Raw genomic sequence first — 24178 nt, 5'->3', positions numbered from 1 at the left:
CAACATAAAAGGCAAACATTCAATGCCATAAAAATACAACAACTAATTAAACAAATTCAGATAAACGATACAACATTCAACACTAAAACAGTCACATAAAAAGCAGCAATAACCAATTGCACAATGTCAATAAAAACAGGGTTAAAAGCCATGCCTCTTTCTCATATATATATATATATATATATATATATATATATATATACACACACACACACACACACACACACACACACACACACACACACACACATACACACACACATACACACACCCCTGGTGGTGGCGCAGTGTGTTAAAGCGCTGAGCTGCTGAATTTGCAGACCAAAAGGTCCCAGGTTCAAATCCCGGGAGCGGAATGAGCGCCTGCTGTTAGCCCCTGCTCCTTCCAACCTAGCAGTTCTAAAACATGCAAATGTGAGTAGATCAATAGGTTCCGCTCCAGCGGGAAGGTAACGGGGCTCCATGCAGTCATGCCGGCCACATGCCCTTGGAGGTGTCTATGGACAATGCTGGCTCTTTGGCTTAGAAATGGAGATGAGCACCAAACCCCAGAGTCGGTCACTGGACTTAACTGGACTTAACGTCAGGGGAAAACCTTTATATATATATAACTACTATATATATATATATATATATATATATATATATATATATATATTCCTGCCAGCAATTGAGGTTCACATGATAACATTTTCACCTCCCTCCAACCAGTAAGTGAGATTGTGACAATCACAAGCAAGTGTGGATGGGATGGGATAATGAAGAATTGTAAACATCAATTTGTAACTGTAATATTGTATATAATACACAAACTTAAACATTTAGAATAACAATTACAAAATCACAATCCTTTCTCATATTTCCATATTGCAGCCTCAATCACTGGTGGAAGGAGTGTGAAATTGCCATTCACCAGCACCCATTTCACTAGCAGAATGGGCTACCTTCTCTCACTGTGGCACACTAATGTAACTAAGTAGATCATGTAGAATTCCATCTCGTGGTTGCATTAGCATGGCATAGGACTACTGTTGTGTCCTGTAAAGCTGTTTTGAGACTTGATTATGAGAAGAAAGTGGGATATAAATAACAAAAATATTCTGTATTGATTTGAGTGTTGAACTCTTAGTAACTAGGTTTCAGATCCTGGCTCAGCCATAGATATTCTTGGGCACATCATGCCCTTTCAAGGTGCATAGAATTAATGCAGTTTCACACTACTTTAACTGCAATGATCAGTGCTACACAATCAGGGAACTTGTAGATGGGCGATGCACCAACACTCTTTGGCAGAGAAGGCTAAAGATCTTGCAAAACTACAACTCCCATGATTCCATAGCATTGATCCCTGGCAGATAAAGCAATATCAGACTACATTAACTCTATAGTAGATACACCCTCAGTTTCATTGGATAGTAGTGGCAAACCCCCTCTGAAAAAAACATGCCAAGAACACTTTATGATTATGATAGATTCATCATAGTCGAATGCTACTCACAACAACATGCAAATACCGAAATGGTTTGCAGACTCACTGGCCCTTTAGACTATTTGCTTTCAGCATAAGAAATAGGCTTTGCTGGTGTCTTTGCCATTTCCTTTTACTTGAGACGTGGTTGAGGTTGAAAGGTTCAATCAGTTATACATTTGTGATTTTAACATGGATTCAGGCAATAAAGTTTGTTAATGCTAGCCATAGTTAAGTATTCTAGTATACCATATTGTAATGATTTAACCACAACGTCTGTATGAGGGTTAAAAGAGATATTTTGTGGCAAATGTATATTGGAAAAGTACCTGTAAGCAGGCCTGCAGCGGGGGGGGGGGGGGGGGGGGTGTTTAGGGGTTCAACCCCCCCCCCCCCCGAAATTTTTCAGGTTAAAAAAAAACCTGGTTTACTCATGAATTTTAACTGGTTAACCAAATCCCCATGCTAAGTCTATGAGACGTAAAACATTAAGAGTCCCTCCAGGCACTATCTCAAGCAGATATTGACAGGTCTGAACCAGGGGGGCGGGTGGGTCAGGGGTTCAACACCCCCCCCCCCTGAAATTTTCAAAACCCCTCCCGAATTTTTTTTCTGGCTACGGCCCTGCCTGTAAGAGATTGTGGATTTCATTTAAGAGTTGCTTCATTTCTCTACCACTGCTTTTTTTCTGCATGGCAGAAAATTCTTATTCAGGTCTTTTCCTCCTCTGGTGATTCTTATTTATAAACAAAAGAAAAATGCAGTGTGCATCTGCCGTATTGTATCTATTCTCAGGTGCAAAACTATATCATATTTGTCAAAGACAGAACGCCACAAGATAAAAGATAACAAAGTTTATTGGAGTTACAGAACCAAAAATGCCCGTAAAAGACAAGGGCTAGGCAAACACTGGCCTTAAAAGTAAAAAGAGACAAGAAAAACGTTCAAAAGATAAACCGGATTAAACCGGAGTTTAATCCGGGTTAAATCAAAACAGCTTGCTTCAGCCTGGGAATAAACAAACAGAAGCTGGTGAACAAAAAGTTCAAAGGAATGCAACTAATTGGCAGCAGATGCTTCTCTGCTGCCAAGAGCTATGTTTGAGTAACTTAGAGGTTACTCCTCCACACAGCAGGCAAATTCCCGATACAAACACAGCAGACGAGGGCAGAAGCAGTCAGCGAAGTCCCAATCCGTTCCGAAGGTCGTAAGGCCGATGCAGACGTTTGTAGTTCACCAGTTCCAACGATAGACACAGGTAGGAGAATCCGAGGCCGTAGTCAGTCAGTCCAGAGTAAGCAGATGGCGTCCGTCAAGAAGACGACGGAAGGTCAAAGGTAGTCAGCAAACGAATCACACCCGTCTTCAGGAAAACTTCCCACACAGATCCCAAGCGTTCGTCCAGATTACCTTGCCCAACGCAATTTGCTATTGCTCCCAAACCCCATTTTATGCCAGTTACAAGTCCTCATCGCTATCAGCTGTTCTCCTTAGCCCGGGCGTTTCCTCATCACTTTCCTCATCAGAACTGGAACACCTTTGACTACGCCCCGCAGCATCCCCAGCTGTGGATCCCGTCCCATCCCTCCAGCTTGTCCACGGGTCTAATCCTGAAGGTCCCCAATCGCCTTCCATACTATCATTGCCAGTGGCACCCAAATCCTCCCTTACACGAGTCCATTCCATGTCATCCTCTTCCGAGCTAACCATCTCTTCCTCCATTCTCTCAGTAAACCCCTCAAAAGAATCCTCGTCAGATGGTTCTGCAAAGATATCTCGCAGCCGCTTCCTTTCTCGCTCCTCGAGAGTATCTGACTCTCGAGGAGTCTTACGCCCACGTCTCCCAGTAGTAGAGCCATGAGGCTCAACCATAACAATATTCAAACATAAAATGCTTTAGCAGCTGCATAGTGTTGACTTACTCTGGATAACTTCTTGCCTGCCAGCCTAATATAACAGCTATTCTGTTTGGAGCTCCAGTGACTTTGTGAGTAATGTGTAAACAGGAAATGTTCCTGAACAAACATAAGTGCTACATTTCCCTTAATTTATTACTCATTAACCAGACCTAGGAATTCTTAGAGGAAAAATGTTTGAAATTTACCATTTTCATACAGTGTTCCCTCACTACTTCACAGTTCAGTTTTCATGGATTCGCTGTTTTGTGGTTTTTCAATAAACTCTAAAAGAATATTATAAATCATAAAAAATGACAATTTACAGCCTAAGGAAGGTAGGAAGGAGAAGCCAAAGGGAGAGAAAAGGAGCCCAAGTGGCAACGGGAGGAGAAGGAGGCGATTTATCAACACACAATTGGTTGATAAAGGCTTAAAATAGTGTATAACTACTAAAATAATGTATAAATATTAAAATAAATATAGCATCCCTACTTCATGGATTTTCACTTACTGCGGGTGGTCCTGGAACGTAACCCCCGTGCTAAGTGAGGGAACACTGTATTCTAATTTTTCAAGCCCTTGATATTTGAAGAAAAAAAGATATCTGTAGATGCATTTATTATTTGCATTCTTCTCTTCAGTTTAAATAACTCAAAAAGTATATGAAATAGGTTTTGTATAGAGGTAAATGTAGGTATGCCTGATGTAGTTTCATGCCCATTGTTTCTCATTATTTGAGAGTTAAGAGGGGATATTCTTTTGTGAATCTGCTTATATTCATGATATTAGATGTATATCTTTTGCATGGAGAAAACTACTTCTTTAAAAACACAGTTTCTGGAATTCTGTTAGGAATTCTAATCTCAAAAAACAACTTTTTCAGCCTCTGCTTCAGAATCAGTTTTATTCTTCAGGCAGTTTGCTAAATTATATTTTAAAAGGATTGTTGTGATGTAGCAAATATCACCTGCAGCTTTCTTTCTTTCTTTCTGTTCATTTTCTTCACTTTTCGTGTGCTTCTTTCCAACAATAAACTTACCTTATTCTTTCATAGGCTATCAGTTTTTGGCAAATAGTCATTTGAGTGGAAGTATGTATTTATGCCTCTTAATTATGAGGGTCCTCTGGTGGTGATCATGTAATTTTAATCATTCATATGGAGAATATGAATATGAATATTCATATGGAGAATAAGGGGCCCCTGGTGGCACAGTGTGTTAAAGCGTTGAGCTGCTGAACTTGTGGACCGAAAGGTGCCAGGTTCAAATCCCGGGAGTGGAATGAACGCCCGCTGTTAGCCCCAGCTCCTGCCAGCCTAGCAGTTTGAAAACATGCAAAATGTTCTGGCAGGAAGGTAACGGCGCTCCATGCAGTCATGCTGGCCACATGACCTGGAGATGTCTGTGGACAACAACGGCTCTTCAGCTTAGAAATGGAGATGAGCACCAACCCCCAGAGTCGATCACGACTGGACTTAACGTCAGGGGAAACCTTTACCTTTACCTTTTTTACATATGAGAAAAGCGGTATATAAATGAAATAAACAAAATTAAGTAAAAATAGTTTGGGATTCTGGAGCTCCAGGGGGCTTGGAATGGGCATTAGGGCTTACATAGAACTCATGGGCCACATTTCCCCATGCCTGCTGTAGAAAAATGTAGGGGGGCTTGCAATGGTCGTATTTCATAGCTCAGAAAAGCTATGGCAACTTTGTATCAAACAAGTTATCTGTTCAAGGCTGTAGTCCACTGCACACATTTACCGTAAGTTCGATTAAACTCAGAGAGGATTTAATCTCTGAGCAAATATATAAAGGGTCAAATTGCTCAGTAAGATTCAAGTCTGGGCCGCAAATATTGCCCAAAGTCATTGTTCTAGGCAGCTGTATAAAGTTTAGGAAATCTAATAAGAATGGAAATATCTCATTACAAAGTACTGGATTTTCATACTACAACTTCCCTGCTTTAGTTTTCATTATAACATCACTGCAGACTTTACTCTTTTATATTTTTCCAATATTAAAAAGGTTATCACATGTATTCACACTCTCTCTTTAAGCAAACAATAAAGAAGAGAGAATGGGGAAAAACAGTACATTTGACCAGAGATATGGTACAGGCAGTTCCCAAGTTACAAACAAGATAGCTTCTGTAGGTTTGTTCTTAATCTGAATGTGTAACAGGTACATTTTTAAGTGTAACTCCAGCTCAAAATGTATTTTCTTTAGCTTTGAATAGCATAGGGAAGGATTAGCACCCCTGTGGTGTTTGTTTTGCTGACTGTGCCCCTGTTCAGAAGATTTCATTTGTGATAATTGGATTTTGAAATTGGCTTGTTATGGAAACATGAATTGTGATAAAACTTCAGTGGACACATCTTTTCTCCATGATAACTCTTTTAGGAGTGAATTTCACTCCCTAGGGGTAGATTTCTCTCATTTCCTGTTGTCTCACCCCCATTTGTATGTATGAGTCATTTGTAAGTCAGATGTTTGTACCTTGGGGACTTCCTGTATTTCAAAATGTCATTCTAGCCTTTACTTTCAATGTATTTGTTTAATTCTAAACCTGTTTGAGTTATGGCTTTCCATATCCATGGATTCTATATCCACTAACTTAACCATCCCTGACTTGAAAATATTCGAAACGTTCCCCAAATCCAAAAAAGCAAACCTTGACTTTTGGCATTTTATATAAAGAACAGCATTTTACTACACTGTTGTTATAGGATGGGACTTAAGCACCCACAGTTTTGGTATTAATAGGAAATCCTGGGACCAAACCCCAAGTAGGTAAGGTAAGGTAAAGGTTTTCCTCTGACATTAAGTCCAGACATGTCCAACTCTGGGGGTTGGTGCTCATCTCCATTTCTAAGCCAAAGAGCCGACTTTGTCCATAGACACCTCCTGGGTCATGTGGCCGGCATGACTGCATGGAGCACCGTTACCTTCCTACCAGAGCGGTACCTATTTCATGTTTTCAAACTGCTAGGTTGGCAGAAACTGGGGCTAATAGGTGCTCACTCCACTCCCCGAATTCGAACCTGTAACCTTTTGGTCTGCAAGTTCATCAGCTCAGGGCTTTAACATGCTGCGTCACTGGGGGCTCAAATAACCAGTGTATTTTGTAGTAAATTCGTTTACAATGGTCCAAATGTTATGATACTGTTTGGGTAAGGAGAGTTAGGTGATTTCCATAATCAGCTGCTTTAACTAGCTTAAACACAATTTATTGTGGAACCTAAATTTCATTGCACAAATAAGTTGCACAACAAAACTAAAGTTATTGACACATTGAATAGCAAGTTATTTTTATTTCATCCCTCAAGGATGTGCATATAATCTATTAAATGTGTGTTGGCTTACACAAAGCATTTCAGGATGAGACACACATCATTGCCAGCGAAGCAAAGTAGCACAAAAAGGATATGTAATTTGGGATGGACCTTCCAGTAGAATGCTTGAATATGTGAGAAATATCCAAAATCATCTGCAGGAGGCTATGAATTAATCTGTGGATGATTTCAAAAAGGCACAAACAAAACAAAAACAGTGTCATGATGAGTGTATCAGCAGTTGGAAATTTCATGAGGAGGGTCATGGCCCTAAAATCCCAATATTGCCAACTATGACTAACAGTGGTTTCTCCAAGGTCCTGATTAGAGAAATATCTACTATCTGATACTATTAACTGAAGATGTAAGAACTTGAAACTAGCAAAGGTCATGCCTACCCATTTTACTGTTTCCCACATTCAGATATCCAGTGTTAGTTTTTTCTGGTCAATAATGCCTGTTTTTTTTAAATTCATCCCCAGAAATAAGATATTCTCCAACATTCAGATTTGTAAATTATGGTCTTCTGGAACCTAGGATATCCTGTGTGTATGCTCTACTTATAGAGCTCTGGTCCCTATCCTGCCAGTAAAGTGATCCTCCCAAATGAAGGGGAGTAGCAAGAAGGGAAGGCCACCTCGCAGTTTTGTAGTATCCCAGTTACACTACTGACACCAAGCCTGGCTTAAGGGAAGCTGGTCAAATGGTAAATGGTTTTGTTGTTGGCCACTGCGTTCAGTTTGTGGATCAGAAAATGGACCAAAAAGCACTTTCATAAACAAAAAGTGGCAGAATATAGTGTTTTGCTCCTGTTGTGTGCATACTCCTTTCCACGTGAACAGAGCATAAGGCAGCTTGTTCTTGTGCATTCACGTCACACTAAATTATAGTTTTGTGTGACATACAAACACAGCCATTGTCTGAATTCCTGATTGAAATCAGATAGCTGTGTTGTCACAATGGCCAAAAGGGACAGGAATAATAAGAATGGTTTTATAATTCAGTGCATGAGCTCTTGAATTAACCTGAGTTTTATGTACTTAAGTTTTCCACCAGTCTGCACTTTGAAATGAATTAGGATGATCTAGTGCTCCTAAAAGCACACGTCAGAATGCAGTTACCCTTCAGATTGTACACATCTCCTAATTCTGTGATGCCTTGAAATTTGTATTTTAAGAAAATACATCCAACACATATTTTGCAAGGGAATTTCAATCAAAATGTTTGTGTGTTATGGAGAGAGAGTACAGAATGGATTTTCAAAACTGAAACAGACCAAACACCAGCTAATCCAGTCTTCCCTATTTAGAATCCAGAGTTTGGAAATGTTTTTTTTTTATGGGAATGGGTTATGATTCCCAGAATCCCACAGCCATTGGCTTTGGATGTTGTATTGGCATAATAAAGGAATTACAGTAACATGAATGAGGACTTTAGCTGATGCAAAAGATGCTGTCCTAAAGGCACAACAGCATCCTCAGAGCTGTCACTCACACAGAGTTTATGGTATTCTTAGAGTAAATGAGAAGTTGTACTTTGTGCAGAGTGTACTATGCATTGCATATTCTTAACAGGATCATTTGGAAGCAAAGTGAAGATCACTTAAGCAGAAAGCAGCAAAGACAGAACCCTCTATTCAGCCTTCAGCCAGTTTGCATTCAATAATTGATACTCTTCTTCGAAGCAAGAAAGGATATGTTTATTCTACTTTCAAACTCCTAATGCTTTCCTATAAACCTGAGGCATTGGTGGCCCTGTTGAACTAAGCAGCTCTACCTAAAAATAGGTCCTGCTGATTTCAGTAGGAACTAATCTTTGATTAGATATATTAGAAATGCTACCCAGGACTGCTAGTTAGATCTAAGTCCCACTGTATTTGGGAGAGTTTATTCGATATGCAGATACACATGTGGAGCTTGTTTCCAAAAGGTACCATATCCATCTGAACAAATTTTGCAGAAATTTAAGAAAACATACTGAGAATATGCAATCTTTGGTTGTAAAATTGAATTTTCAAAGACCTGTACTAAAGTGATTTGAAATATTTTGATAGTTTTGATCTGGTCATGATATTCTCCTAGCCAACAGTGTTCTGCCAACCTATAACTGGTTTTTCAAATCATTATTTTTCTGGATTTTGGAAACAAATTCCATATATATTTTAACTGTAGAACTGGAAGAGGACAAAGATTATCAAGTTCAATACCCTTTTTCCTAAATATAGCATAGTTCTGTTAGCCACTGCTTGGTACTAAACATTAGCATTAGAACTGGGAAAGAATCTTAGCCATACAGTTTAATTACATACGTATACAGTTCCTACTCTATTTGTTTTATCTTAATATAGATTAAAACATCACTTAAATAAAATAAACATAGCCCTGTATTGCAAGTAAGTTGATTTATTTACACATAAGAAATGTTGTCTTTTAATTACACAATTCTGTGAAGAAGAAAGGTTTTTCAAGGTGGTAGGTATTTGTAATTTGGAATGCTGAACTTAAAAAAAAATTATACCATACATAGTTCTTTCACAAATTTGATAATTTTTATCAATTCAATTGTTACCCAGTTTTGATCATACATGGATATAGATAAACCAGTGCAATTTTTCTTAGTGCTTTTGAATGGATTTTTGTGTTTCATATCAGTGATTTAAAGAGTTTTGAAAGTCTGTTATGGGACTTTAACCCCTTTCTGCTTACTCTTTACTGCCCAAAGTAATCTTATCCAATCATATTTACAAAATAAAAAACTGTATGTTTTAGAGCCAATCTGAAATTATCTTGAATTTCAAATATCACATTCCTATAAAACCAGCATGCATTTTAAAAAGCTTTTATGATCTCAACTTTGCATGCCTGCATTATGTTATGTAACAAAATCTGGAAAATAAAATTTGTTCCTGCTTTGAAAGTGTTATTTCCTGTTTAATTGTGCAGCACATACTTTGAAAGTAGTTGTTATACCCCAGAAACTTCATTTTTGTGGCTGAAGGTACTATTATTTCCTTCAGTGTAAGCACATTGCTTATAATTTCCTTAATGAAAATATGCTATTTTTACCCTTTTTGCAGATTGTAAAAACAAGGTTTTTGCAGTTTAATAAACTTTTTTCATGTTTTTATGATAGAATCAGTTAGGAAATTATATTTATAACCCAGGAACAAAAATCATGTTATATGGCATTATTAGTGTTAGTATATTTCACCTTCTTTCTCTTTCCCTCCCAAAAACTATGGACAGATGTTATTTTTTTACAGAAAAACATTTTTCATAAGTGGTGCTATTGACATCAAAACCAGCCCATTAGCTATACAATACTGGCAAAAAGAGATACACACACACCGCCTTTGCTGTATGCTATTTAAAATTCCTGTCTTGTAACTATTTGCCATAGATGGCTTTTTGGCACCATTTCATTTGCTGGATGTGAGGGTGTCGGGTTAGTCACACACCAACGCTGCTTTGCATTATACAGTTTGGCCCGTGATTCATTCTCTCAGCAGTCTCATGGCTGTGACAAGTGCAATTTTCTGTATAAATATGTGCACCTCCCTAACCTTTATGTTCTTAGCTAGAGGCAGGAACTAGAGTGGTGACTGGATGCCATTTATGAAAGAATCTAAATGGTTTCATTGATGAACAAAATGCTAAATCAGCTGCTGCTGTGCAGTTGTATTTGCATCTTTCCTACTTGAAATGCTCCGCAAATGCTGGCTGGTTTAAGCACTTTGCTAATTGATCTTTATTTGGGGCCCATCCTCCTCCTGGCAGCTTTCTATGTCTCTGGTAGCATGATTTAATAATGAACTGGAAGCATAGAAAGCAGTGCCCACAAAAAGGAGGCATACGTTTTAATGGGATTTTTTTGATGGGTGGGCATGTGCCAATTGCTCTCAGAGTTTTCCATTTGGGTCAAGTTCAGAGTCAACCACATTGAAAAACCTTTAAAATGTTTAAACGATTCTCAAGATAAAATATTGTGAAGTTGAATTACATATCATCCCGTTCCATCTGGTAATAACTGAACTGCTTATAGGCTTATGTGGAACTCACACTTAACTATTATGACATGTTATGTACCAGAAAAATGCCATTTCATGAAAGGAATGATATTTATAGTTGTAGTTCACTGTGGAGATTCAGTGATTTTAGTTATGGCAGTTCCGACATGCAGTCATGTACCTAAAAGGAACTGCATCAGCAACTGTTCACATGATGGTATTGCTGTTTTGGGCCACTTTATGGTCTATGGGACACAGAAGCCACTTTTCTGGCTTCATTACTGTGTGAATTGGGCCTCACATTACTGCTAGAACCCATTGCGAAACAGTTCATTCTGTGGGTTGTTGTATGTCTTTCGGGCTGTGTGGCCATGTTCCAGAAGTATTTTCTCTTGACGTTTCGCCATTCTGTTTCTATGCTTATCTCTTTTGCTACTCTTCCTATGCTGTATAAAAGGAAGAGGGAGGTAAAAGAATAAAGAAATTTGGCAGTACCCTGCGGATACACTGCTTTTTATTTTCACATGAGGTTTCATAGACCTAAAACTCTGTGCGGTACTAAGGCCTCAGGCATAGACATAAAGTGTATTTGATACAGTTGTAGGAGTGGGGTAGAATGTAATAAGATTCAGAAAAATACAAATCATAACCCCTGGCCTAATTTTTTAAAAAAATTCCTGTGTGAGGAGATATACTGGTATTTTGTTGGTATCCTGTGGTTGCTTTTCTGCTACCTCCCTAGAGCCGTTTAGAAGAAAATTAAACACCATCAAGGAACCTGTGAGGGTACTTCTATCCTCAATCGACAGCACTCCTCTATATTCACTGACCTCTTGTATGAAAAAAGCTCTGATATACAGCATTTCTGCATGACAAAAGTACATATAAACAAAAACAATTTTTATTTTTAGAATTTAAACATGATATAGATTAATTATCACCTTAAAACACGATACACCCTCTCTCACACTTCTCTCAAACTAACTCAGATCAATCATATCAAACTCTCTTCTCTGACTCCAACCCTAGTCTAATTTCAAACTTGTCTAACTCAAACTTGTCTAACCGAATTCCCAACTGTCATACACCATCATAGAGTTGGAGAGACCTCATGGGCCATCCAGTCCAACCCCCTACCAAGAAGCAGGAAAATCAAAGCACCCCCCACCAGATGGCCATCCAGCCTATGCTTAAAAGCCTCCAAAAAGGAGCCTCCACCACACTCCAGGACAGAGAGTTCCACTGCTGAACAGCTCTCACAGTTAAGAGGTTCTTTCCAATGTTCAGGTGAAATCTCCTTTCCTGTAGTTTGAAGCCATTGTTCCACGCCCTAGTCTCCAGGGCAGCAGGAAAAAAGCTCACTCGCTCCTCCCTATGGCTTCCCCTCACATATTTATACATGGATATCATGTCTCCTCTCAGCCTTCTCTTCTGCAGGCTAAACATGCCCAGCTCTAGAAGCCGCTCTTCATAGGGCTTGTTCTCCACACTCTTGTTCATTTTAGTCTCTCTAAGCAAATCTCCCCAAATATTCTACCAATCAACATTCACTTCAATATGCCATACTCTCCCTTTCTTAAAAGCTTTTTATCGTATACTTCAATACAAAATGAATAAATCAATGTTTTGAAATACAAATCAATGACAACACAGAGGCAAAAGTACACTCCATGGCATGGAAAACTTGGTGCCAGCCCAACCAGGTGTGTCAACTACAGTCTTCCTTGGGCATAGATACCTCAGCCACAATTGGTCCACCACCTTGTAACTTCCCATTAGACTACTGCAATGTATTATACATGAGCTGCCCTTTAGAGTGACTCAATATATATATAGCTAATATAAAATGCAGCAATGAGATTGTTGTCAGGATTATCATATGAGCATCAGGTCTTAAAGGGCCTGCAGTGGCTGCAAATTTACTTCTAGTCTGAATTGAAGGTGCTTGTGGTGATATTTAAAGCCCTAAATGGTTTGGGATTTTGATCCGTGAAGGAGTGCCTTTTCTTATTTTTGCCTGCCTGAAAATTGTGGACTGTAGGTAGAGCCCTGCTCTGGATCAGAGAAAAGTTCAAAAATGAAGACATGGGAGAGGGCCTGCTTGACTGGGAACACCCTCCACTTGAGGCCATCAAGGCTGATGTCTTTCGAGAGCCTTCAGGGACCAATTTGTTTGCAAATGAGACATAGTTTCACATTGTTTCAGTTTCCTGTAACAAGTGGTTGTAACAGTTGTTTTAAAGCAATTTAACTGTTGCTATGTTTAATATGATTTAACCTTTTAAGTTATTTATGTAATTAATTTGGAAATGTTTCAGTTTGTTTATATTGTATGCTGTTCTGATGTCTTGTGCTAAAGGGCAGAATATAAGTGTTTAAATAAAGAATATAATAATATCTCATCATCACTCTTTGGTGCTTTTTGTCAGTTTCATAGGTTTTTATTTAATGCCATGCAGTTCTATAGTGCTATTATCTTTTAATGACCCCAAGGGTAAAGTGTTCTGTTTTTGTAACTTCCATTTGTGCTTAATTCCATAGTATAGCAGTCTGTATAATGATGAAGATCACTAAAGATTTTCAAAAAGCAAAACTCTTAAATCCACACTGCTATATATTGTGATGGTATTCTGGCATTTTACATTTCAAAATGCCTACTACAATGGATGTTTTCTATAGAGGATTGGCTTTTAAAAATATAGAATTTAGAGGATCTTTCAGAATTGCCAAAATTGCAAAGACTTTTATTTTCGGCTGCCACCAAAAATATGGATGATCCGAACTAACTACATCCCTTAATGCTGCCACCAGTGTTTTATTCAGGAGCCTCTTCTATGTTAGGATATTGAGAGAGTCACACGAGACACTTTATTGATAGAGTCACACGAGACACTTTATGTGAGTAAAAACAGTAAGCTGTTGCTTATTTGTATTTGAGCAGTAAAGAAGCGTAGCGTTTTCAATAACAGTAAAGATGCGCAGTGGTTTCAATAACAAGTTAGGTTTTTCTCTTATAAAGGATGGTTCTATAACTTGAATTCCTTGGGAATGTGTTCCTTCACCAAGGAAACACAAACAAGACAATTTAAACTTTTAAATCCACTTCTCCTGGGATTTAACACCAACACTCTAGAGTACAGAAACACAATATGGTTCTCATCCCTTCCTATTCTGAAGGTTTTTAATTATATTCTTCAAAAAGGCTTCCTTTTCAAAACACAGTTCCCAAAACTATATATCTGTCTTCACATTTCAAACTCCAACCCCCAACTGAAAAATAATTCTTTGGCTGCCTAGTTCCAACTGTCACTTTGGCTCCTCCCATCTCCAGTTGCTAAGCAACTCCTCTAGGTATTTTGGACTTCAGCATCCAGAAATCCCAGCCAGTTTACCAGCTGTTAGGAATTGTGGGAGCTGAAGTCCAAAATATCTGGAGGAGCACGGTTTAAGAAACTGCTGTAGATGGAAGATCAGTTGAAGCACTGCAAGCCATGAATTCCACCTTTGCCTCCAGTAAGAGAGTTGGATGTGGGAGTGCTACCAGCAATGTACCTCACTCTCCATCTGGGTTGGGTCGTTTACTGAGTTCTTGAATTGAGAAACCACCAGTTTTCAGAGCCTGTGTCTTTTCAGGGTTCAGTTTGCCATTTCCCATTGAATTACCTGTTTGTGTAAGTGGACAAGCCAATCAGAAACAAGTGTGCAAGTTAGGTTGCTGTGTGTTTTCAGGCAGTATGGCCATGTTCCAGTAGCTTAAAGCCCCAAAAACTTACAACAACCCAGTTTTTTCATGTCAGGAGCAACTTGAGAAACTTCAAGTCGCTTCTGGTGTGAGGGAATTGGCCATCTGCAAGGACGTTGCCCAGGGAACACCCAGATGTTTTTATGTTTTTACCATCCTTGTGGGAAGCTTCTCTCATGTCCCTGCATGGAGCTGGAGCTGATAGAGGGGACTCATCTGCGCTCTCCCCAGGTTGGATTTGAACCAGCAACTTTCAGGTCAGCAACCCAACCTTCACGTCAGCAGTCCTGCCGGCACAAGGGTTCAAACCACTGCACCACTGGGGGATCCAGTAACCCATTGATTCCCGCCATGAAAGCCATCAACAACAAATCATGCCTTACCTTTTCATGTGAAATGATAATGCACCAAATACTACAAATGTATGTTGTGTTTGATTCTGATGAATGGAAGCAAATCTGGCAAATTGTAAAATGATTTCTTTTTCTCCTAGAACAATGTGGTTATGATATTTAAAATCTATGATGCCTCCTGCCATGGCAGATACCCTGGACATCTGGGCAGTAGATTCACAGATAGCAGCGGATGGCTCAATATCTGTGGATTGCCTGCTTCCCACTGGAATTTACATCAGTTTAGATGTCCCTCGTGATGCCACTATTTGTCATATCAAACAGGTAAGATTAGTTTATCTGCAATTGACTTTATTGAATGTTTACTTTTCCCTACAACTTCAGTATTTGTTTGTTTGTAGCTGAATTTCATATTAAAATCATAGTATCAGTCTTTGTTTAATTTTGTCAGTTGTATTTTTCATGGAAGTATGCTCATAATTTATTCTCTTTCCTGTTTTGCTCATAGCAGAGGAGTGTTATAGTAGACAGTTTATTGGAACAGTTGGTTCCTATTAGAAAATACTGATGAAATGACGGTCGTTGGACCATTTGGGAACAACAAGAAAGCACCTGCTATGTCAACTGCTTTCTATTCCTGTAGATGTGAAAAAACCCTATAAACCTTTTTATTTGTAATAATAAAAGATAATTGTCTTTTGCTGAGAGGCCAGCTACTGTTTGATCATTGGCAGATACCCGCAAAATTTCTCACAGACATCATGCTGTACCTAGCATGCTGTACCTAGCATGCAATGAATTTCCTTTTCAGTAGATCGATGGCGAAAGCCCTGTGCCAGCCTTGCCAAATGAGCCTTCCAAAGAATATGAAACCAAGGAAGTGAAATCTGCCTTAGAAATATTTATTGGAATATAAATAAAAATGCTGACAAGTGTGCTACTAAGTCTTAACAGGTTGTACTAGAACGGCTTTAAACCCACTGTTCTTTGCCACAATTGATATTTAATTTATATTTAATGGATGACCTGCCAGTTTTGTCTGGAAGATTAAATCAGCTACAACTCATTTTAGCATGGCTTTTTGTGATGCTGGAGGAAGATATTGAAAGGTTGTTACCAAAGGACCTTCCTAGTGATGTGCATTAGGATGACAAAGATTTTATTTGGGGGGGGTGTGTGTGAAAAAAACATTGCTACTGCAGTTTCAGCCTCTTGTGCTTATTTGCAGCTGTTATGGAAGCAAGCACACAGCTACCCTCTGTTTCATCTTCTTATGGAGATCGACTCCTATATGTTTTCCTGTGTGAACCAAACAGCGGTACGTGAGGAACTAGAGGACGAGACACGGAGGCTTTGTGATGTTAGACCATTCCTTCCTGTTCTTCAACTAATTACAAGAAGCTGTGACCCAGGAGAAAAATTGGATTCTAAAATAGGTGTCCTTATAGGAAAAGGTACATGTCTTTATTTGTGGGGTTTAATGTGGGGAAAATGGCATTAAAAGTGCATTAATTTGAGGTGGATTACAACTTCAGGTGAACTGACATCAGTACTTATCCACTGCAGCCCCATTATGATAAAAAAAAAAACAACTATCTTATGGTCATTATTTGGGGCCCTTATTCATGGTGTTGTAACCAAATGCACAGATGGATCTGATACATTATCATGACGACATAATCCTCACCAAATTTGGGTCAATTGTCGCCAGTATGCTGATGATGCCCAGGTCTATTTCTACTTTGTACTTAATTTTAAGGAAGTTTTTTATATTCCAAACTGATATATGTCATTGGTAATAATAGAGGTGATTAAATTAAAGCTTAATCAAGCTAAATAAGATGTGTTTCTGGTCATTTGTAAGTCAGATAATGGAATGTGGATTCATTGTGCTAGATGGAATTATCTTCCCCTGAAGACACTTATTCATAGTTGGACATTCTCCTGGGTCCATTCCTGAATCTGCCAGTCGTGACTTTTCACAGGTGAAGCTAGTGTGGTGATGCACTCATTGCTGGCAACAGGTGATTTCACCACAGTGATGCATGCTTTAGTTACACTGTCTCTTACTGTGAAACAATCTACATGAGTTGTTGAGTGCTTCCAAATTGTTTTTGATTTATAGCAAACCTAAGGAAAACATGTCACAGGATTTTCTTGGAAATATTTATTTGCTCAATTGGGTGTGTGTGTGTGTGTGTGTGTACCATTGCTTTCCCCTGAGACCCCTTCTACAGTGTTCTTATGGCTGGAAACTGCCATATAATCCAGATGATCAAAACAAATAATCCAGATGATCTGCTTTGAACTGGATTGCATGAATTTACACTGCCATATAATTCAATTCAAGGCAGATAATCTGGATTTTATATGGCAGTGTAGATGCAGCCTATATCCAAGGATCTGATCCCCGATTATCTGCTTATCCCAGATTATATGGCAGTGGAGACTCATATAATTCAGTTCAAAGCAGATAACCTGGGATCAGGTCCTTGGACAGTGTAGATTAGTTAGTGAATCAAGAGTGAAGAGTTCACTATCTGACTTTTTAAAGAAGCTCTGAACATATGCAGAGCACTTTAATACAGTGGTTCTCAACCAATGGATCTCCAGGTATTTTGACCTACAACTCCCAGAAATCCCAGCTAGTTTACCAGCTGTTAGGATTTCTGGGATTTGAAAACCAAAACCTCTGGGGACCCGCAGGTTGAGAACCACTGCTTTAATACAACCGAATCACCACCTTTTCTGCTTCCCAATTCCCTTTCAAGAAGTGAATCCTGCGGAGTTTAGTAGCAGTGTACAGATTTTGCATGTAGGATCTAAGGACCATATACGTACTTGGCATCTGCCATTTTAATGATGAGCAGCAGATTAAACTGCTGAGCTGTTCGACTTGCTGACTAAAAGGTCAGCGGTTTGAATCCGGGGAGCGGAGTGAGCTCCCACTGTTAGCCCCGTCTTCTGCCAAACTAGCAGTTCAAAAACATACAAATGTGAGTAGATCAATAGGGACCACTCTGGTGGGAAAGTAACCACACTCCATGCAGTCATGCCGGCCACATGGCCTTGGAGGTATCTACGGACAACGCTGGCTCTTCGACTTAGAAATGAAGAAGAGCACCAACCCCCAGAGTCCGACACAACTAGACTTAATATCAGGGGAAAACCTTTTTCATTACCTATCTCACAATCTCACATTGACATTAACTATACAATGAAAAGGGGTGTGGGGAGGAGGAGGTAAAATAGATTGGATAGGAATGAGAGAAAGAGACGTGGAGTGGGTTTGAAGAGAACCCTTTGCTAAATTATCCAGGCACATGCTACTGTATAATCAGATTTACAAAGGGATCATTGTAGTTCATCCTAAATTGGATAAGATTATTGTCAAAAAAATAATATAAAACAGAAGTTGACTTAGGATTTTAAAAGCAGAGAAGAAGTTACTAAAATAATTGGAATGTAAGTCCTGTAGAAAGATTCCAGTCATAGACCCAAAAAGTGGGGGGGGGGGGGGGTGCTGCTGCTGAAAAGCAAAGACATCACTCACCCGGTGTCATTCCCATTCCATGTTAAAACTCCCTTTTTCTTTTTCAAATCCAGATTGTTCTGACTTTCCCCTTTCCCCACACAGTTGTCCTCTCAGATTAGCCTAATGATAGGCCCTGTCCTATTATAATAACATTTCTTATACTGAAACAGTAATTCAGACTGTTATTCTGAATATGACAGAGGGAGTGAGACCCACCCTAGTGAATAATAACAACACAGCTCATAGAAACCTATTTTAAACTTCAGCATTAACTAGGAAATCTAGTGAGTATGAGGAAATGACTAGAAGAACATGGTTGAATAAGTGCCTTGGCAAATGTATTAGTGAGGTAATCCCACTAAATAACTTTTTGTCATTTTTCACTTATATCCTTTATATGTTTTATCTATATATTCATTTTTAATGAACCTTGAATGCCAGTTTTGGGGGAAAGGCAAGATATAAATGAATTATTAATAACAAAAATAATAACAACATCTTTGCACCCTAGGCAAGTCCTGGCAGTCAGGGTTGCAGCTATCACGTTGGACCTTTAATAATCCTTTTTTTTTTTTTGTTTCAATGTGTTTTAAAAAATTAAAGAGGCATATGTTTTGATTATACTGTCTTGCCGTTTTCTTATGTCATAATATCTACAGGCTTTTTCCCATTTTCAGTTCAGGTTTTTTTTTTTAGAAACCAGTAGCTATACTATGAATCAGCTACTGTTAGAGAGCTTAAAAAAAAAAGAAACAAAATACCACTTTCTTCATACTTAAAAGTGGGGTTTGCTTGCAATTGTGTATTTAAATTAAAAATAGTCACTAGGCTGGTCATGCTTCTCATCAAAACAAAGAGCAGTTGTTAGTCCTGGCACAAAAGCTACATGTTCTGTTTAGATTTCAACAGAAAACCGAGTGTTAACTTGTCTATAGTAACAATGGCTTCTACTGATACAAATGCTGCTTTTTTAGATTTTTGATTATTTCAAGAAGAATGACTGGGCAGTTTTCCTCTTTGAAAACAAAGGAAGATTCTGGTTTATTGTAGAGTAGAAAAATTATGCTCCTGGGAATTGGCTTGACCTGTACTTTACACTACAGGAATTTTCTAATATAAATCTTTTAGACAATTCTACTGTCGGGGATAGCTTCACTAATGTCCATCAAAATCTTCCCATTGCATTTTGTTTCTTGAAGTTGCAGTGCAAAATTTCTTGAATGAATAACTTATATGTTCTTGAGTTTCCTGTTGCAAATGTTCAAATTTGCTTTCAAATATGAGGGTAGAATACCATTACATTGTTATGAAGAAGACAAGGTAATTCTATAGCTGTGAGTCGCTTTCTTAACATTTTCTTGGAAGAATACTTTTCCATGGAAAGTGGAAAGTGCCTGCATGTCAGTGGTATTTATTTTTACAGGATTTGTGGCATGGAAGGGATTCTTGCAATAACACAACTTGGATGGAGTAACTATACTTTATTTGGTGGGCAAATGATACTTTCTCTCTTTAAAAAAAAACCCAAACCCACTTGCTTAATCCATCTTTTTTAGGCCTCCATGAGTTTGATGCCCTACAAGACCCAGAAGTTAAAGAATTCCGGATAAAGATGAGACGAATCAGTGAAGAGAAGATGCAATCACTTGTGAGGTTATCGTGGATGGACTGGTTAAAACACACGTATCCACCAGAATTGGAACCAGCAGTTCAGGAAAACCTCCAAGATAAACTTTATGGTGGCAATCTAGTTGTGGCTGTTCATTTTGATAACTGTCAAGTAAGATATTTACCATATTTGGCATACATATCCACAAATACTTAAAAAATTGTCACTTGCAAGTTGTAGGATCCACTTCTCACACTTCTTCTCTTCTTCCCTGGCAGCCAAACTGTTGGCTTGGCTTCTTCATTGGATGGATATGTGCAGCCTTTTCAAGTGAGGTTTCCCTTACTATGTTTTGGAAAGTACAAGGACTGAACTTTACAGGCTTCCAGCTTTTTCTCATTACTATTTCCCTGGCAGGATTCAAAGGATTTGCCTAAGGAGGATTTAAACTTGTATTTCTCAAGCAGTGGTTTTCCCACTGCCACTCTTGTGCACAACAATGTGGTTGTGGTACCGCAATACATTTCAAGCACCATTTATCTTGAGAAAACATTTGTGTGTGTGTGTGAAGCTTAGTACTCTCCCACAACCCCTTGGATATTTTTGGATCATAGCTCTTAATCACTTGCCATATTTTTAATCTGGAAGTTGACACTACAAGCTAATAACTAATTAAATGAATATTTAAAACGTTTGAGAATTCATTTTAGAACACCTGGATTGGAAGGGGTACCCTTCCTTGCCTTTTATACTTTTTTACACTCTTGCAACATTATGATAGTGGTAGCAATATGCTCCAGGTTGTTATCAATTCACTTAAGACACCAACTCTAAAAAAAAACTAAGCAGAGAAAGGCCTGGTTTGTGTCTGGATAGGGATTCCTTGGGAATACCCAGTATAGTAGGCAATAGGCACTAGAAAACCACCTCTGAGTATTCCTTTTCTTTGAGAACCTTACGAAACCCCATAGGATTACCCTAAATCATGAGACAATCTGCAAACATGCCCTTTACTTTGAGTCTAAATACTCTGAAAGTTCCAGGTCCTGTCTGATCTTGGAAACTAAGCCGGGCCAGGTCTGGTTAGTACTTGTAAGCGAGACTGGTATGAAATACCCAGGTGTTTTAGGCCAGGGCTCCTTAAACATCCACTCGCAATACTTTCAATCCAAAAAATATTTGTGACCTTGGATATATAGGTACAGTAGAGTCTCACTAATCCAAGCTAAACGGGCCGGCAGAAGCTTGGATAAGCGAATATCTTGGATTATAAGGACTGATCAAGGAAAAGCCTATTAAACATCAAATTAGTTTATGATTTTACAAATTAAGCACCAAAACTTCATGTTATACAACAAATTTGACAGAAAAAGTAGTTCAATACGCAGTAATGTTATGTTGTAATTACTGTATTTACAAATTTAGCACCAAAATATCACGATACATCGGAAACATTGACTACAAAAATGGCTTGGATTATCCAGAGGCTTGGATAAGCGAGGCTTGGATTAGTGAGACTCTATTGTATATAAAATAGGTATAAAATCAAACATAATACTGATCACAAATCAGGATTTGCAAGACTTGCTAAACAGGTTAATTTTCCCTTTTGTGGAGTACAGTTGAAGCATCTTCTGCACTGTAAACACTGCACAACAGATTTCTGTAAATGTCTAAAACACTCACTACCTTACATTCAGAAAACCTTTTAGCAAAGCTTTTGGAATCCGAGTATTGAGTTAAGGGGATCTCATTTGAAGTTAGGACCCACAGCTTGCGAAGCAGTTCTTTAGGCTTTTTTGTGTAAGGAGCGACTTAAGAAATTGCAATTCGCTTCTGGTGTGAGAGAATTGGCCATCTGCAAGGACATTGCCCAGAGGCCGCCGGATGTTTACCATCCTTGTGGGAGGTTTCTCTCATGTCCCCCATGGAACTGGAGCTGATAAACTCATCCACGCTCTTCGAACCGACAGCCTTCAGGTCAGCAACCCAACCCAAATCAGTCCTTCTGGCACAAGGGTTTAACCCACTGTACCATCAGGGGCTCCAATTCTTTAGGCTATATATTCATGGCAAACTTCACCTGAGAATTCATTGCCTAAGAAAAGCTTATGAAATTTATGGGATCACAATAAATTGACAAATGACTTGCTACTATTGAAATTGTAGGTAGCTAGGAGGGGAAAGTTCAGTTCTGTTCCCCCCTAGGTGTGTAACTAGGCACAAACTAAGTTAGCTTTGAGGCTCAGATTATGAAAGACTTCCTAATACAAAACAAAACAAAAATCCAATACATTTCAAAATTTTGGTAATCGCATTGAGATTAAACTTGAAAAGAATCTCATAGCAGCTCCTTCTCTTTTTTAAAAAAAACCTTATTAAAATCTATTAATAACAAGCATAGCCAGCTAATTAGTAAAGATAAAAATGGTGTATAAGATTGAACAATAGAAAGTGATAGTGGTCATTGGACAGAAGAAGGCTATTAGAATAAATGTTCCCCACATTTCCAGCAGCTATTTTCAGCAGATAACAGTAGAAAGGAAGACATTTTCATTTGGGACACTTCACTGGGAGAAAGGATTTTTTAAAAGTTGGTACCTTCCTGATTTGCCCCATTCCCGAAGCTTGTAATTCCTCCAGACCTTCATTCATAAGTGTTTGAAATTTAGAATAAAAATATTTTTAGAACTTTATAGAAACAGATGCGATACAATGAACATAAGCCATTTTTTTTTAAAAAACCTGAGTCTGTGACTTTAAAGAAATTAAGATTTTGTTTTGTTAATTTTGTCATATGATGGACTGTGTTTTGGCAGTAACTTCAGGGGAAATAGCTGTTTTGAGACAAATAAGTTTTGAAGTAAAGAAAATATTGAATTGATTTTGACTGACTACTTCATTATGGTTACGATTTTCCATTGCAAGGTTTGGCCTTTTACCAGAAGGCTGCTACATAAACAAGCTTCCAGACAAAAAAATCATCATCATCATAAAATGAAATGAAAGCTAAGCCACGGATTTGCATTTGTCAATAATTGCTTTTGAATCATTCCATTTTCCTGGTGTGTTTTTCAAAATGAAAGCTCCATATGTACTCTTACAAGAAGCATTTGTGCACAAAAAGAGACTTATGTAAAGAAAAAATTGTTGCCTTGCACTTTTATATCTAAAATAGTAATAAAGGCACATACTGTTGCCTCTTTTGAGGTACATTAATGACCTGCATATGAACTCTGAAATAATTGTATTGAAGGGGTCTGTATCATTTGTATGACATAATTTGAGTCATTTGTAAAGTCTGTTGTTCTAAACCAATTCTTTCTGTAATTGCAGTGGTGTTTCTAAGTATCACCAGTCATTATGGAAGGGAATAGGGGAAAGACACATTAGTTTATTCTTAGTCCAATCACTAAGATCTGCAGGAAAACTAACTTGAAGTCAGCACTTCCTGCAGAGACTCACATGACAAACACATGGGAAACCGCTTTCTACGAGGGTTATCCAGAAAGTAGATTATGATTTGGAATTAAAAATGAACAAAGTATAGGAGGAAACATTTACCATATGCAGTTGAAAGCCACACCCAAATACCACTTCTCAACATAGTCGCCATTCAAATCTAGGCACTTACCATAGTGATGAATGAGCTTGGCAACTCCTTCCCCACAAAACTCTGCCGCTTGCGTCCTCAACCAGCCGGTCACCCCTTTCCGCAGCTGTGCATCGTCGCCAAAACGCTGCATTGAGGATGCAAGCGGCAACTCAAACCTTATAATTCTTCTAGTTCACCAAAAAGGTATTCTAAAAATACGGATAAACATAAAGCAAGATTATAAGAATGTATGGCAACATTATATACTGTTAATATTCATATCTAACATTAAAATAAATAAATTAAACAATAAAATAACCCCAAACTTCAATATCTATTGTCTTTCTTTTTAACAGGATGTGTTTAGTTTTCAGGTTTCTCCTAATATTATCCCCATCAAATTGAATGAGCTGGCAATTCGAAAACGTTTAACTATCCATGGAAGGGAAGATGAAGAAGTTGATCCTTCTAACTACGTGCTTCAAGTTAGTGGAAGACTGGAATATGTCTTTGGAGACCACCCATTAATTCAGTTCCAGGTAAACACTTTGTTTTTTTAAAGAAGTGTTTAGGATAGATACTGTTGTAGATGTTGTCAAACTGTAACTTTCATAAACCTCCACATTTTTATTTACTTAA

The 24178-nt window shown here is 38.4% G+C and overlaps 1 protein-coding gene across 4 annotated transcripts in view; it reads left to right on the top strand.

Annotated features, from left to right (window-relative positions):
* pik3cb (phosphatidylinositol-4,5-bisphosphate 3-kinase catalytic subunit beta) overlaps window positions 1-24178 on the top strand; it is a 104839-nt gene that overhangs the window by 30688 nt on the left and 49973 nt on the right. For all 4 annotated transcript variants that reach the window (XM_062976548.1, XM_008106297.3, XM_008106298.3 and 1 more), the window contains exons 3-6: window positions 14941-15124; window positions 16029-16254; window positions 19892-20115; window positions 23896-24078. In XM_062976548.1, coding sequence (XP_062832618.1) covers window positions 14969-15124; window positions 16029-16254; window positions 19892-20115; window positions 23896-24078 — 789 coding nt within the window. In that variant the 5' untranslated portion in view covers window positions 14941-14968. The remainder of the gene's footprint in view (window positions 1-14940; window positions 15125-16028; window positions 16255-19891; window positions 20116-23895; window positions 24079-24178) is intronic.

Source organism: Anolis carolinensis, chromosome 3 (genome assembly GCF_035594765.1).
Source record: "Anolis carolinensis isolate JA03-04 chromosome 3, rAnoCar3.1.pri, whole genome shotgun sequence".
NCBI lineage: Eukaryota > Metazoa > Chordata > Lepidosauria > Squamata > Dactyloidae > Anolis > Anolis carolinensis.
This window is presented reverse-complemented; position numbering and strand designations above follow the sequence as displayed.